General features: G+C 41.1%; 2 protein-coding genes across 2 annotated transcripts in view; both read right to left on the reverse strand.

The window, feature by feature from the left end:
• Positions 1 to 224: 224 nt before the first annotated feature.
• Positions 225 to 15,716, reverse strand: part of LOC146158118 (uncharacterized) — a 71,101-nt gene continuing 55,609 nt past the window's right edge. Inside the window, exons 19-24 of the mRNA XM_083383794.1 lie at positions 6,194 to 6,289; positions 4,843 to 4,957; positions 3,053 to 3,213; positions 2,557 to 2,670; positions 1,828 to 1,916; positions 225 to 396 (exon numbers count right to left, since the gene is read on the reverse strand). Of these exons, the coding sequence (XP_083239920.1) occupies positions 267 to 396; positions 1,828 to 1,916; positions 2,557 to 2,670; positions 3,053 to 3,213; positions 4,843 to 4,957; positions 6,194 to 6,289 (705 nt within the window). The 3' untranslated portion in view covers positions 225 to 266. The remainder of the gene's footprint in view (positions 397 to 1,827; positions 1,917 to 2,556; positions 2,671 to 3,052; positions 3,214 to 4,842; positions 4,958 to 6,193; positions 6,290 to 15,716) is intronic.
• On the reverse strand, positions 8,418 to 15,301 carry LOC146158119 (uncharacterized). Its single transcript, XM_083384401.1, has 5 exons — positions 15,249 to 15,301; positions 14,217 to 14,429; positions 11,464 to 11,796; positions 9,910 to 11,223; positions 8,418 to 9,344 (listed from the first exon to the last, which is right to left on the reverse strand). The coding sequence occupies exons 2-5, from the start codon at positions 14,404 to 14,406 to the stop codon at positions 9,172 to 9,174; spliced, it is 2,010 nt and encodes a 669-aa protein (XP_083240527.1). The 5' UTR covers positions 14,407 to 14,429; positions 15,249 to 15,301; the 3' UTR covers positions 8,418 to 9,171.

Raw genomic sequence — 15,716 nt, forward strand, 5'->3', positions numbered from 1 at the left:
ACTGATGATGATTTTAGGAGCGAAATTTATCGTTCAAAAACCAAACAAACTGATTTTGGGTTTACTTAGATCTGTAGGTAGTTTATCGTTCATTGAACAGAATAGTTTTTTTTTCAACATTTGGAATTAGGCAGATTGTATTATTGGAAAGAGAATTTTGATTATTTAAACTACAAAACAATAAATCCACAAATTAACAAGCCAAAGTCAGTCAAAGGTCGCAGGTTACCAACCACGTGTTAAAATCCAGCTCAAGGTCAAACGAATTAAGCGTCAAGGTCATCTATTGACTCCCCTGCCTTTAGTTTTGCCACCATCTGCTTCAATCTCGCAACCTCCTTCGATTCTGCGTTCTTGGAAGCGTCATTCGTGATCAGTTTCACTCGTGAAGCGTACCTGGTTATCACGACATGAACGAAAATCATATGAAATCATAGCGTCATAATTTATCAACATAAGTCATTTTCGCAAAACACCGGGTGAAGAAAGGTCGCAAACGTGAAAAATCTTAGAGGTATGATTATATGGAAGATATTAGCAGGTTTCAGGATAGGTGATATGCTTACTCGTGAAAAACTTACGGAAATCACGATGCGCAAAACGCGCTTTGTTCACATGACTATAGTATCCCAAAACTGCGTGAAAAACTATTTATTGAGCAAAGCGACAATCATATTCGCCAAATATAGAAATGTTGCCAAAAGTATAAGAGGTCTGATAATATGGAAGTTATTATAAGGATTCGATATTAGGTGATGAATTTTAATCGTGAAAAACTCACGGCAATGATGATGCACAAAACGAGGTTTGTTCACATGATTATCATTCGTGAAGCGTACCTGGTTATCACAGCATAAAAAGTCATATGAAACCATAGCGTCATAATTTCCCACACGCTAATCACATTATCAAGACACCGGGAATGTTAGAGATTTGATAATACACGAAAAGTTTGTCGGTTTTAAATTTGGTACTGCTCATGCGCACATTGAACCCGGGTAGTCTTGCTGGAGTCCCAGGTTCGACTCTGGACAAACAAATACACAATTCCGATTCCTGAGTCTGTATTTCACCCATTTACATCACTAATATAAGGTATTCAGCAATCTACTTAGAAGGCTGACAAATAATTCATCCACCCACAATACTTGGTTGGCAGATAATTAACCGTATGATAATCCATCTTTAGAATTTACAATTGGCGGCCTTGCTTTTTTAGAAATGTGTATGTGTACGCCGGACTCGTGTAGTCTTACTTGAACCCGACTCCGCAGCCATGCACTGAATTGCATATTTTTCACGCGTAGGCTACAGCAGTGCTTTTCAACTGAATATATTGTAAACCCCAGGGTGTACCAGAATTGTTAAAGGGCGTACCGCATTGGTGGGGTGTACTGGGGTGTAAAAAATACCGTGTTGCATTAAGCTTATGATCAGGTATCAATAACAGGTTTATTACCTGGCTGGCTGGAATTTACAACCCTTGGAACAACATGTATTTAAGCGTATGTAGCTTGTAGGATACTATATTCTACTTGTGACATCATAGCCAAATATTTATCTTGACAATTGTTATTGCGAGGTACCATAGTTCTAAAAGGGGCACTCTGCAAGGCTACTACCTCGGTTTGCAGAATTGGCTTACGAAGCATTGTATTTGTATGTTTCTATATGTTTAATGCATTGCGAGGCCTGGGGTGTACAAATTTTTCAGTAAACGTAAAAGTTTGTAATGTTCCAAAAAAAGGTTGACCAGCACTGGGCTACACTAGCAGTAGGCACACGTCATGAACCTTTCACGAAACTGTTTCACGATCATCTACTCACGTGAGAGAGATGATGCTTTCGGCGGAGTTGTAGTCGGCCGGTGAAATGTTCACGAACATGAGAGTTTTCGCGTTGCCTCCGAGAGAATCCTACCGCATAGGATTAATTGCAATATGAGTCAATCAATGTTAAGTGTCTAAAGGGATGTCCAAAACTTGATATTTTATTCCGTTTACAAAAGTAACCCAAAGTAATATGACCCAAAGTTACCCCGAGTAATATGACCCAAAGTAACCCCAAGTTATATGAATCAAGGTAACCCCCAATAATATGACCCAAAGTAACCCCGAGTAATATGACCCAAAGTAACCCCAAATAATATGAACCCAAAGTAACCCCGAGTAATATGACCAAAAGTAATCCCAAGTAATATGACCCAAAGTAACCCCGAGTAATATGACCCAAAGTAACCCCAAATAATATGAACCCAAAGTAACCCCGAGTAAAATGAACAAAAGTAATCCCAAGTAATATGACCCAAAGTAACCCCGAGTAATATGACTCAAAGTAACCCCAAATAATATGATCCCAAGTAACCCCAAGTAATATGACCAAAAGTAATCCCAAGTAATATGAATCAAAGTAGGCATAAGTTATATGACCCAAAGTAACCACAGGTAATATAACCCAAAGTAACCCTTAGTTATATGGCCCAAATTAACCCCAGGTAATATGACCCAAAAGTAACCGCTCATAAACACACAAACAGTACAAGGCTGTGAATTGCACCTGCATTAGCATTGTGAGCTTGTTGTTCCTGTACGGGATAAACTGTTGGTCGCTTGACAATGCTGATATAACGTCACCCAGGGCTGAGAGCGACTTGTTGATGGAGTTGGCCTCCTGCGAAATATTACAAGCAAAGCGAGTTTAAGATCTTTTTTCAGTATTCATATTTCTAGCAGATGTTATTGGTTGGTTGTACATTTTCAGATTTCACAGTATTTTTACATAATAAAGATGCAAGCAAGGCAGGCTAGAAAACCGACTAGCCTATATGGTAAAGTTCGAACTCACGACCTCGGCCCATACCGGTACCGTCGCTCTACCAACTGAGTTGCTTTAAGTTAAGTGTCTCAAAACATACCTTGATTTAAGTGACGCAAAACACAGTCGGCCTAAATTGACTTAATAAGGACTTTGGCCAAGCCAAATGTTAACAATTTTGCATAGTACCGACAGTGACTTAAGTTAAGTGCATCTTGACTCAAGTGACAAACTACACCTTAAGTTGCATGGCCGTAGCTCCAGTCTTTCCAACCCTCTCACTTCCAGCAAGATCGACCAGACTTAGCTTTCCCCTAGTAACCGCCCCCGTTGCTAGGTTGGTGCTCTCCATCACGATTCCGATCACGAGGTGAGACCGTGAGCTCTCGTCGTTCATCTCTGCAGTGTTACGTCACAATTAGGATTGTTAAGTGTTACGTCATAATTAGGAGTGTGCGCTGCCTGGTGTTTTGTTCCGATGCCGATAGCCAATATTTTAGGCTAAAACAACCTAATTCGGCCAAAATGACACCTTTATAAGTTCAAATCAGACCAAATACGGCTCTTAACAAAGATTAGGAGTGAAAGTAGGAAAACCTTAAAACTAAGGTTATTTTTTGTTGTAGTGCACAAATATACAACTGAAATCTTAGATCAATTTATTCACGGAGATATTGAAATGGCCTGGTGAGAAAGTGACATGATCTGCTGGAAAAACATTTTGTACCCTTAAGGCGTACCTGGCAAAAATATGTTTCTATTTTTTTAGGGATGACGTCACAAAGTTACGTCATAACGAGTCGTAAACAAGTAAGCTGAGGAAACCTGAGGTTTGGTTCGATGTAGTGCACAGGTATGGGACTGAAATCTTAGATCAAATATATTCAAAGAGATTTTAGAAAGGCCTAGTGAAAAGGAACATGGCCTGCTACAAAAATCCCATTTGTTCACTGGATACTTGCAATGTTATATCACCAAAACGCCGTTTCGGACCGCTCCGACTTACTTTCACTATATTTGTAAATCCTACTCTTTCAAACGTAAGTAAGGACAGAATCGGAGGACTAAAAACAACCTTCGAAAACCTAAGGTTATCGCCCGATGTAGTGCACAAATATGTGACTTAAATCTTATTTAAATACTTTAAAGAAGGTGGCGGTATAGCCTGGTTAAAAAAAGGGACATAGCCTAGTAAAAGGGACATTTTCGGAAAATTGTCTACCCGTATGTCGTACCTGCAAAAGTTCTTATACCGGAACGGCGTTACGGACCGTTTCAGCTTACTTTAACCACTAGCTGTCGCCGTTTTATTATCCCTATGGTCACGAAACATATAAAACCCACTGTAAATGGAAATATTTCGACAACACGATTTTAAAATATGTCAACGACATTGTTTTGAACAGCAGTAATTTTTACAGTATTGTGGCCATGTCGTCAAATATGCAATTCAACTATTAGGTTAGCTATATTAAAAGAGATGGAGGTATGGCCTGATAAAAAAGGAACATGGCCTGTCCTTTTTTCACCAGTACGGCGTGTCTGCAAAAAAATATTTTACAAGAATGCCGTTCGGCCTACTTTGGCAGTAACAAAGATTAGTGTGTTCGTAAATGTTTCGGAGCTACTAGGATTTCTCTCCGAGAATGTTTAGACGGGAAATTCCCGGGATTTCCAGCGAAATAACGTTCGCGAATCTGGAGAATGTTTTATAGTCCTGATTATCCAGCAGCAAAGCAAAACAAAACTTGTCGTTTTTTGACTTATGTAAAATAAAAATATTACCAAACCTATTAAAGTTGTTGCCTGAGTTGCTTTATTTGCGTTTACCAGCGGAAAAAGTTAATTAAATTTATTTTACCAATAAAAATGCGGAGCTAATATAAAGTAATTTTAAACATCATAATGACGTAATTCGGCACGAAAAGTCAAATAATTTCGTCGGGATTCCCGGGAATTTTCGGTTTTCAGTCCCGTTTCTCGGGAGTGAAAAAATCCGGGAAAAAGAGTAACCTCTACTCGACCTACTTGTTGAAGCGATGTGTCGACTGTCGGAGCCCTTGGAGAAAATGCTAAAGAGTTCGTCAGAAGATTCTGCTTCCTGAATGGTTGCTCCTTGGATGAAAACCATGCCCTTGTTGTCCTGGGATTGGGAAAGTACAATATATGACCATACTAAACTGAAATTGCAGAAACTGAAACATACATACACATAATCTGTATTCTGTGATCAAGACCCTCTAGAACAGGGGTTGATAACCAGGGGTAGGTGTACCCCTTGGTGGTACGAAGCACCAAAGCAGGGGGTACGACAAGTAATGTGAAATTATGCGCTATTTAGGCATATTTGTTAAGAATGCGTAATTTACGAAAAGCAACAACAAAAAAGCCAGTAGTAGATTGACTGATTGTTTGTGTGTTGTAAATATTGTTGATGTTGCAAGACTGTTTTTAATCCATGCATTCAACACGTAATTTATAAATACACTGTTTAATTCCTCTTATTAAAATTTTATTTACTTTCGTTGACCGTTGTAGACAGAGGGTACGAGAAATGTTCATGAAAGCTCAAGGGTACGAGCGCTAAAAAGGTTAAATAACACTGCTCTAGAGTGGTGCTAACCAATGATAACGGCACCCATCTGAATTACACATGATGCCCCTGGACTAGCTTTCCAAAATTAATTGGCCTGATCAGGATTATAGTGCAAGCAGGGTCAGGCTAGAAACACAGCTAGCTTGTGGTGAGAACTCACGACATCCGACCATACCGGGACCTTCGCTCTACTAACTTAGCTAAGCAGGCTTAGAGGGGAGAAAGCCGAGAAACAACTATAGCACCATTGTCTGCTGTATCTTGTTCGTAAAAACAAGGCTGCGATGAGGTTCGACCTAACGACCGTCGCTTTACCAACTGAGCTATACACAGGCTAAGAGGGGACAAGTTGAAAAACATGTATTTTTTAACTACTGAAGGGATGTTGACCCCCTTCATTTGAGGTTGTACGTTCAAAGCAGCAGACAATGGTGATACGGTCGTTTCAAGCAGCCTAATGCTTAACCGTTGACTGGTTGATAAACGCCCTGCCAGTTTATTTAAAGTGGGGTTCTTAAACTTTAGGGGACAAACGGACCCTGAAAAAAAAGTTTTGCTCATCTGGACCAGGGTCTGAATGTTTTTTTAAGATGACCTTATAAAACAAGTGAATATAACAATCCTGATGATTTAGGTTAACCATGTGCGCCAAATTGAACTGAATTTTTACTAATTTAACGCTTTGATTTTTATTAGGCCTTCATGGACCCCATAGATCAAGTTCAGGTACCTCCAAGGGGTCCATAGATCCTAGTTTAAGAACAAACCGTAAGGACAACAAACCTTTTTGATGTCGAGTTTTTGTTCGGCTTTCTGCGGTGTGTTGTTCAGAAGGTCGATCAGTTTCTCGTTATAGAGCTCCAGCATATAACAGGATATCTGCGAACGAAACGTAAAACATGGATGAAATCCCAACAGGAATAAAAACAAGTTCTCACGCCAAGGGTGGATTCGAGAAGGGGGGATGTGGCCAACCCCCTTAAACTGTATTTTTTGCCTATTTTTACATCGTTATAGCTTTTGAATTAAAGGTAACACCTGTCCAATATAAAACGTTAACCAAATAAACGTATTGTGTGGTGTTCATAAGGTTACTTTTTATGACGCCACATTTAAACGTAACTTTATGACGTCACGTTTACATGTAACTTTGTGACGTCAAATTTCGACGCAACATTGTGACGTCAAATTTCGACGCAACATTGTGACGTCATATTTCGACGCAACATTGTGACGTAACTTTGTGCTACATCTGTCATACACAGTGTAACAGTATTACGTCTGTCGGTTAAAAAGGGTCTTTTTGAAACAAGGTTTTTCCGGCCAAGGTAAAAACAATCCGTGTCCGACTCCGGAAAAAAACATCCCAACAGAACATAAACACGTGTTCACGCTATACCTAATCAGGAGCCAGGTTTTCATACTGATAGCGACGCACGTATAAATAGAACATCGAAAGCACTAGTATACACGTTGTACTTTTATAAGAACCTGTTGGGATGTGACTATAGTGTATAAATAGAATATCGAAAGCGGTAGATTAAAAAAATATCCTTCTGAAACGTTTTTCTCCGTGCAAAACAAACAGCACAGACTTTGGAATCAGGACTCTGGTTAAAAACAACCCGAGTCCGGCTCCGGCAAAAAAATTGAACAACATTCCGACTCCGGTCAAATGTGTCGATGTCGTCATGTCTTGAGTCTCCAACTCTGCAGGCTATTTTTAACCCTTTACGAAACTAATATATGTTGAATATACAGCCATTATCCACCAACAAAACATGGTTGAGAAATATTCCAACATAAGCTATTCCACCTTTAGAATTTACAGTTTGAGGCCAAATCGGCTCCATACTTGCTATTGTGCAAAAGAAACTCTCTGGACTTAAAAATCTGGAAATCATGTTGAATTCCTTACTCGCCTTTTACTCGATTGTGCATTTTTATTCCTAGCATTTCTACCTTGATCTAATAGAGCAGTGGTCGGCAAACTTTTTTTGTCGCAGCCCAAAGTAATCTTTTCAGTGCTATTAAAGGCCCACTACTATACGTAAAACTACGTACGAAAACAGAGGCGGATACAGCATATTTGATTTCAAGTTGAAATATTACACGGCGACTTGATGGGCAAAACGCTATCATGTCATAATGTAAAACACAGCCTACTATAAAACCAAGACAATGCGGTACGCGCGAAGCGAGAAAATTTTGCGTTTACATCTAGTTAAAGTTAACAAAAACATATAGTTCCACATTTGGGCCGCGGCCCACAGTTTGCCGACCACTGTAATATAGCATGGTTACGAAAGCTTGTCAAGATTTTAATACACTTTGTCGTTAAAGAGTAAGTAACCTCATTTCCAGATTTGGGATCGAATACGACTTCAAACTAAGATTGATCTGAATAGTTTTACATTAGGAGGACTTGGATCAGGACTGCGGAGTCAGAGTCGAACTCAGACTCAGACTGAACTCAGACTGCGGAGTCAGAGTCGGACTCGATGGATTAATGGAGTCGGACTCGGGACTCGAGTAAGACAACGTCACAACACTGAGTCCCGATCCGACGCGCGCATTACCAAATTTCGAAGCTCATAGACCGCAAACTGTAAACTAATTAATTATTAAAGGTTGAATAGTATATGGTGGAAAATTTTCCAACCACGTATTGTGCGTGGACGAGTTACATAACACCACTATGAGTGGGTTGCTGTATACCCACCTTATTTTAGTAACGTAAATGGACAAAATACAGACTATAGTATTGTAGCAGGACTCGGGATCACATTTTGGGCTTCAGTCGAACTCGGGTTCATTTATTTTAGCGGAGTCGGAGTCGGGTTCATTTTTTTGCCCGAGTGGGACTTGGGTTCATTTTTTTTAACCTCTCTCCTCTGATTGAGAGTCCCTAACCAAGCTACGGCTCTACAGTCCTACCTTAAATATTAAGGCACTTTTCGAAAACAAACTGTTCCGCCTTCAATTGTGCCAAGAGAAGACAACGCGCTGAATAAACGGATTGCTTTATTTCGATTCGATCAAGAAGTTGAAAAGTTGCAACTGGTGCGAAAACAAAACGATAAAGGGCGACGCTCTGCGAACCGCCGTAACCGGATCCCTCCGCTAGACACGACGGTCTGCATTGTACCATAATGGTCTGGGTATCGGCTTAAATACGAAGGTCGCGCGCGTCTTATACACACACACACGCACACACACACACACATACACACGCACATACGCACAAGCGAGTACGAAGGCGTGTTTAACTGTTGAAAGGTTGGCGAAAAAAGTAAAGGAACAGGGGATAAAGGGGGTATTAAAACTAAGCAGGGGTTGCAAAGCTTGCTGCAGCAGTTAGAGCCTCGAGCTGCTGTTTTGTTTTTTAAAGCACTTTAAACAACTGCTGTGGCCGTTCACTGCTTCAGCTAACTTGCGGGAAAAAAGGGGGCGACCATAAAAACCAAGACAAAACATCTCGCTTGTGGAGCTTTTAGAAAGGTTTCTTTTGGACGTTTAAATATTTCGAGGTACAAAAAATCCGGCATTTAAAAAGGGGGAGGGGGGCCAATTTTGAAACACGTATACGGGGTCCAACGAGTAGAAAGCACTGCAATCAATAACGGGGGCTCGCGTGTTAATAAAAAGGAAAAAAAAATACACTTTTTAAATTTTTAAGCGGTGTCTCGTTTTAGACGGGGCGCCACTGTTAGGGATCGCATGCCTTTCTCCAGTTGGACACGTGTCTTTTTCGTCGCCATTTAACCGTAGTTTATCGGGTCGTAGCCGCCGCCGTAGCCGCCGCCATAGCCGCCGCCTAAACCGCCACCCTGACTAAAGAGAAGAATGTAGAGAAGTGTGTCGCTGTTAAGGCCACTGGTCGTTCCAGTTCCGGTGTTGTTGTTGCCTAGGAGCACTAGAAGTGGCAGGAAACCTGGAGACAAGGAAAAAATGGGATCGTTTTAAAGCTGTGTTTCTCAACCTACGGGTCACCCTCATACTCGGGCAGGGTTTGATTTAGTTGGGTCGCCGACTGCACTGTTTTTTACTGCATATGGTTGGAATTATGTAGTAGATTGGTTGCCTTAAAATTGGAAAAAATTGCGGAAGCAACACTAATACATTGGTCGTATTGGTCAAATTGGAACTTAGTTTTGCTTAGGTTATATTGGCAAAAGAATCTGGGACTCAAAAAAAAAAGAAGTAGAAAAATCTCACTGTAGAGAATATGGGTAATATCTGGAATTTGGACATAAAAATCTTTTTTTTAATCAACATAAAAGATCAACAGAAAGACCTTGCGATACGCACTTGATCATCATCAGTTAAAGCGACTGAACATATACAAACTCACTTAAAAAGGTGGACGCAATTAAAAAATTGAACACGCATTTCTGTTCGACAGTTAATTGTAGGCCTGCTCGATTTACCGACCGATTATTCCGAAACAAGTTTGGCAATTGGCGTCATACAAGGCAAAAAAATAAAAAAATACTTACTTCCAAGTCCGCCGCCACCGCCTAAACCGCCGCCTAAACCTCCGCCAGTGCCGCCCAAGCCACCGAGAAGTAGAATGGGCAGGTAGTCATTCAAGATGTTGTTGGTGCCGGTGCCGGTGTTACTGTTGCCCAACACACTTTGCAAGAGAATTATCGGAAGGATTGATTCAAAGCCGCCGCCGCCGCCGCCGCCGCCGCCAAGACCGCCCAAACCGCCACCGCCGCCCAATGCGGAAAGTAAAAGAATAGAAGAGATGTCGCTGCCGTTGCCGAGGAGCCCGCCGCTAGTGCTTCCACCGCCCAGCAGTGAGTTATTGCCGCCTAACAAAAGCAAAAGCGGAAGAACGGAGCCCAGACCACCGCCGCCGCCAAGGCCGCCGCCGTAGCCACCGCCGCCGTAGGAACCGCCTTGGCCTTGATCATAAGCGCCCTGAGCAGGGTCTTGGCCCCCGTAGCCGCCGCCATAGCCGCCGCCAAGGCCGCCGCCGAGTCCGCCGCCGCCTAAACCGCCAAAGAGCAGGAGGGTCGTCAACAGATCGCCGCCCAAAAGGCCGGAGTTGGTTCCTGTGTTACCTCCCAACAAGGTGTTGTTGCCCAGCAAGAGAAGGGGCAAGATAGCTCCCAGACCGCCGCCGCCGCCAAGGCCGCCGCCGAGGCCGCCGCCGAGGCCGCCCTGACTGAAGAGAAGAACGTAGGTGAGCAGTTCGTTGTTGTTTGTGGTGGTGCCGGTGCCGCCGAGGCCGCCTAACAACGATAGAAGGATAAGCGGTGACGAGAAGAGTCCGCCGAAACCGCCGGTGCCACCGTAACCGCCGGTGCCGTACCCTCCGCCGTAACCACCGTAGTTGGTACCCAACGCCTGCCGCTTCTTTCTGCCAGTGTTCTGTGATCCAGTGTTGACCACGTTGCCGTAGTTGGGTTGTCCGTAGTTGCCGCCGTAGTTGCCGCCGTAACCGCCTCCGAAACCACCTCCGCCGAAACTGCCCAGCAAGAAGTAGAGAGTCAGCAGGTCAGTGTTGCTGCCCGTTGTGCCGGAGCCTTGGTTATTATTATTGAACAGCGTGAAAAGCAAAAGGGGGTTGGATAGAATGTTCAAGCCTCCTTGTTGGCCGCCGCCCAAACCGCCGCCGAGTCCGCCGCCGCCGCCTCCCAAAGCGAGAAGAAGGATCAGGTCCTGGGAGTTTATGCCACCGATTCCTCCTGTGTTAGTTCCTGTATTGCCACGCAACGCCAGAAGCAAGATCAGGGATCCGAAATCGCCGCCGCCTAAACCACCGCCATAACCGCCGCCATAACCGCCGCCATAACCGCCGGCTGACAAAAAAAACACAGGGGAAGGTTTAAAAATGGCGACCGAAAAGCAACCATATAAATTTAGAAAAAATATATATTTTTTTTGTAATTTTTTTTATAATAATTTTTCTATTTTGTTTCTTTTTTTCATTTTTTATATTTGTTTTTAGGAAATTTTTAAACAACTGGCAAAAAATCTCTTTAAAAATTACAATTATACCCCCGAAAACGAACAGAAAATAAATAAAAGGTCACACTTACTGTAGCCCTGTCGTAGCATGGGCTCGTTGGCAGCGGTCAGGTTATAGTTGATGTTCTGGGTGAGGTTCAAGCCCAAGTCTGTGACCATCGGGCTGTCCATTATCGTGTTAATATCTTGGACGGCTTTGTCCAGCAACTGCTGGGTCCTGGCAACGTCGATATTGTGCAGGTACTTGTTCGGATCAGGGATGCACTCGCTTCCCGTGATTCTGATTTTCCTCTTAATGCGCGTCATCTCGGTTTCTTGCACGTAAGGAGAAAGACCGGACTCGGTCGCGCGCAAGATGTCCTCGCAAATCATGCCGTAGCTACAGTCTGAGTTCAACCAGCAGCCTACAAACCAAAAACGCGCCCGTTTTAATCGAATGAAACAATCCGAGGTAAAACACTTTGGTTTATTGGGCATTTCCCGCAGACAATAGAATTCAGTGTTGTAATGATTTGAGTTAATGACCTAACTCAAGTGCAGTTTTGTCACTGTTTTCAAATGACTTGACTTGACTTAAGTCTTTTTGGACAAATGACTTGGTTTGAAATGAAGTGTTTTCCATAAGTATTTGTTTTTATGAAATTGGCTTATTTACCTTCATTTTTGAACTAAAAATTTTTTCTTGCATATTGCGTTACATTTATTTTAGGTTAGGCATTTTCAAAATGTTTTTGTGCAAACAGGATGGAATTTTTATTGACGGAAACTTAAGTCACAATTTTTAAATGACTTGACTTGACATGACTAAAGTATTTTGGGAAAAAGTACGTGACCTTACGAGTCTACCAGTTTCAATAGTTTAACGACTTGACTTGAAGTTGACTTGCTCTCATAATGACTTGACTGGGTCATTTTATTTATTCAAAATACTTGACTTGGACTTAAGTTGTTTACAAATGACCTGAATGTGACTTATGTCTTTCAAAATGACTCGTTTACAGCAAAAATGAAGTCCCGACCATTATGACGGCAAGTAAAGTTTTTTTTGTTAAAATTTTTTGCAGCATAGTAGTGCAGACGCCTTTGTCATGTAACTAAAAATCTAACGAGTTTTTTTCGTATAAAATATTTAAGCTTAAGGACGCCACCACGCGGCTAGATAATTTAAAAAAGTTATCCACGTGAGTGGTAAAGTTTTGGCCAAGCAAAATTTGCAGCTACATTATTGAGCAAAATCAACATAAACATGCCGAAGGTGCCTTAAATATGTTTCGCTTTTTTGCGATATTATCTTCTGTACGAATTTTTCGAGATATTTAGCTTTGAAAAGGGAAATATGACGATAAATAAAAGTAAATGGCCGTTAGCTGCATGAGAGCTTTTGTGTTATATATGTATTTTTTTTATTTTTTGGGGCTTGCTTCTCTTGCCATTTTATTCATTAGTAAAAATAAAAAAAAGGCATTTAGCTAACCAAAAAAAGAAAATTAACAACTTTAGCAAAGTCATTTCAATCTTGCCGAAAATGTTTAAGAAAATAAATTGAATTAACTCGGTCTCAAATCCACGTAAAGTGTTTTGCTCGTTAAAAGTTTGAATTGCTTAACGCGCTGTGCCTTTGCAGCCAATGTTAAAAGATACCATTGAAACAACGGCCGCCCTTTACCATTCAAACAACGGCCGCCCTTTACCATTGAAACAACGGCCGACTCAATTGCACGCCGAAACTCAAAAGGACGAACCTTATCAGACTCTGATAAAAGCGATTTTTCGCTTCGGGGCCGACAAAATATTCGCGCTTATCGCTCATCTCAAACTGCTCCACTGTGAACCGTCTGAAATTCCCCGCAGGGCAGTCTACTTTCCAAGTAGCGCGTCGACAAAAATAGGTTTAGGTAAGGCTGGCGAAAATACGCCCTTACAGTTGCCACTAAAGCTTGCTGCAATGCTCTCGAGTAGAAAAAAGCGCACAAAAAATAATTATTTTGACCAAAATTAATTCTTGGACACGTTTCGTCTTTTGCGTGAAGCACTAAATTTTGTTGCCTTCTTTCTAATTTATTTTCTTGAACCTAATCGGCGCATTTCAAAATGCTAAAACGTATGATGAACTAATTTTGTGTCGGGCAAATTATGAACTTGATGAAACAAAAAGGATTAAGTCTATTCAATACAGAATTCATTGTTTTGAGGGTAAATGTTTAAACTAATTTGGTTAAATGGTTAAAAACTATAAATCTAGGATACTTTATAGAGAATTAATTGTTTGTTTTTTGAGTAAATTAAGAAATAAATTTGATATACAAAGGGGTTAAAGCGACTTATAGCTTATTCAATACAAAATCAATTTTATTGGGAGTAAATTTTGGTTGAAGATTCCTAATCTATAGGGCATTGATTTCGGGATGAATTGGGAGTAAACATTGAAATAAATTTGTATAAAAAGGGTGAAAACAATTGATCTAACATATTATGTACCGAATTGTTCGCTTTTGGGGTAAACAGTGAAATAAATTTGTGGTAAAAAAAGTTTATAACAATTAAACTATAGGCATGTTATTTAAAAACAATTGTCTCTGGAGTAAATTTGCACGAAATTTTCAGAAACAGCTAAACAAAAAGGTCAATTTTGACCTAAATTAGCTATAAACAGTCAAAAGCTCTTGGTCTATAGGTTGTTCTATACGAAAAAACTCACATTTCCGATATATTTTCCATTAAATTCTCATAAGAAAAAATTAAGTATGCGTCAAAATTGACCCAAATTTGCTTTAAACAGTCAGAAACTCTTCATCTAGGTTCTATCAATACGAAAAAAACTCACTCTGTCCGACTGGAAGGTCGTAGTTGACGGCGTCAATTTTACGGGTCGTCTCGTTTTCCATGGCCCTCATTGACTCGGCCATTCTGGCCAGGGCCAGGATTTGGTCCTCGTTTAGGTCCGCGGTGTTCATGGCCACGGCCAGGGAGATTAGCAAAGGCACAAGGGCCAGCAGTGACAGGAAGGTTCGCATTTTAGCAGCCCTTCGCTTTTCCACTGAAATAATAGAACGAACAGATACAGAGTCGCGCTGTTTTAAGCTTGAAATGATTGAAAAATAAAATTAAAGCGTTTATAAAAATAAATTTGAGAATAAATCCTACTATAAATAAAATTGAGATTAAAGCGTATAAAAATTAAATTTGAGAATAAAGCGTATAAAAAATAAATTTTAGATTAACTTCTATAAAAAATAAAATTGAGATTAAAGCGTATAAAAAAAATTGGTTTATGATGGAGTTTTAAGCATGAAATGATAAAAAAATATAGCGTACATAAAAATAAGTTATAGATTAAAGCGTCCACAGAAATAAATGTGGTATAGTAAGAAATTTTGAGCACGAAATTATTAACAAATAACATTATAAGCGTATACAAAAAAGTTTGGACAGACTCTAACAGAATAAAAATGTCTACATGACAAAAAACCTTGGAATTTTAGAAATAAAAAAATCGTTTAATTTGCATCGTCAAACCGAAAATGCTGCAGCGTTGACTGGTAAAAAACACCCTTTTTTCTAAAACAATTCCGCATTTTTTTTTCACAATTCGACCGATTTCAAGGACAAAATAAAAAAACGCACAAAAACCGATGGTTTCGTTACATTTAAACGCAAACCTTAAACCTATAGACGTGATCGCTGGCAAAACATTGCTTGTTACTCGATATTAAAGCAAAGGCGATGTGATATGCGCATAATCTCATAATCTCTAGGCCCTAGCATAAATCGTACGGCCTTTAATGGCTTGTAGGGTTTATATTACAACGGCCAGCCTATGCAAACTAAACAGCGGGGAAAGTACATCAAGTCTCACCTGTTTCTTTTCCGGTTTCTGAAGAATCTTCAATGTGAAGCTCTCAGTTGTCGTTTTCAGAATGTGTATTTTGCCGCTTGCCGCTCGCTTTTATGCCGGAGTGGCGTCCGTGCCCGGGGCTATGCGCCCTCGATGGCCAGGCACCGGCCGGGGCCACGCCGCGACGGAGCCGATTTTGCGCCCGACGCTTCGCAAAACCAGTTTCCGTTAGCGAGAAAGCGGGCGCGGCACCGCGCTTCCGGCGACTGGCACACAAGCGCGATTGTCTGTCGCGCTCCGTAACAATAGCTCGCTTCGCGCAGCCCGCGTACCGCGTTAGGCTGAACCTCCGCCTCTCACTTGGCCTTTGGCGTGCCTCAGAGCTGCTGACTTTTTTTGTTATTGACGTTGCTTCTCTGATCACAGTTAACCAGTGTTGTAATGACTTAAGTCACTTTATTCAAATGACTTGACTTGACTTAAGTCTTT

This window comes from Ascidiella aspersa, chromosome 3, assembly GCF_963924565.1.
Source record: "Ascidiella aspersa chromosome 3, kaAscAspe10.2, whole genome shotgun sequence".
Lineage (NCBI taxonomy): Eukaryota > Metazoa > Chordata > Ascidiacea > Phlebobranchia > Ascidiidae > Ascidiella > Ascidiella aspersa.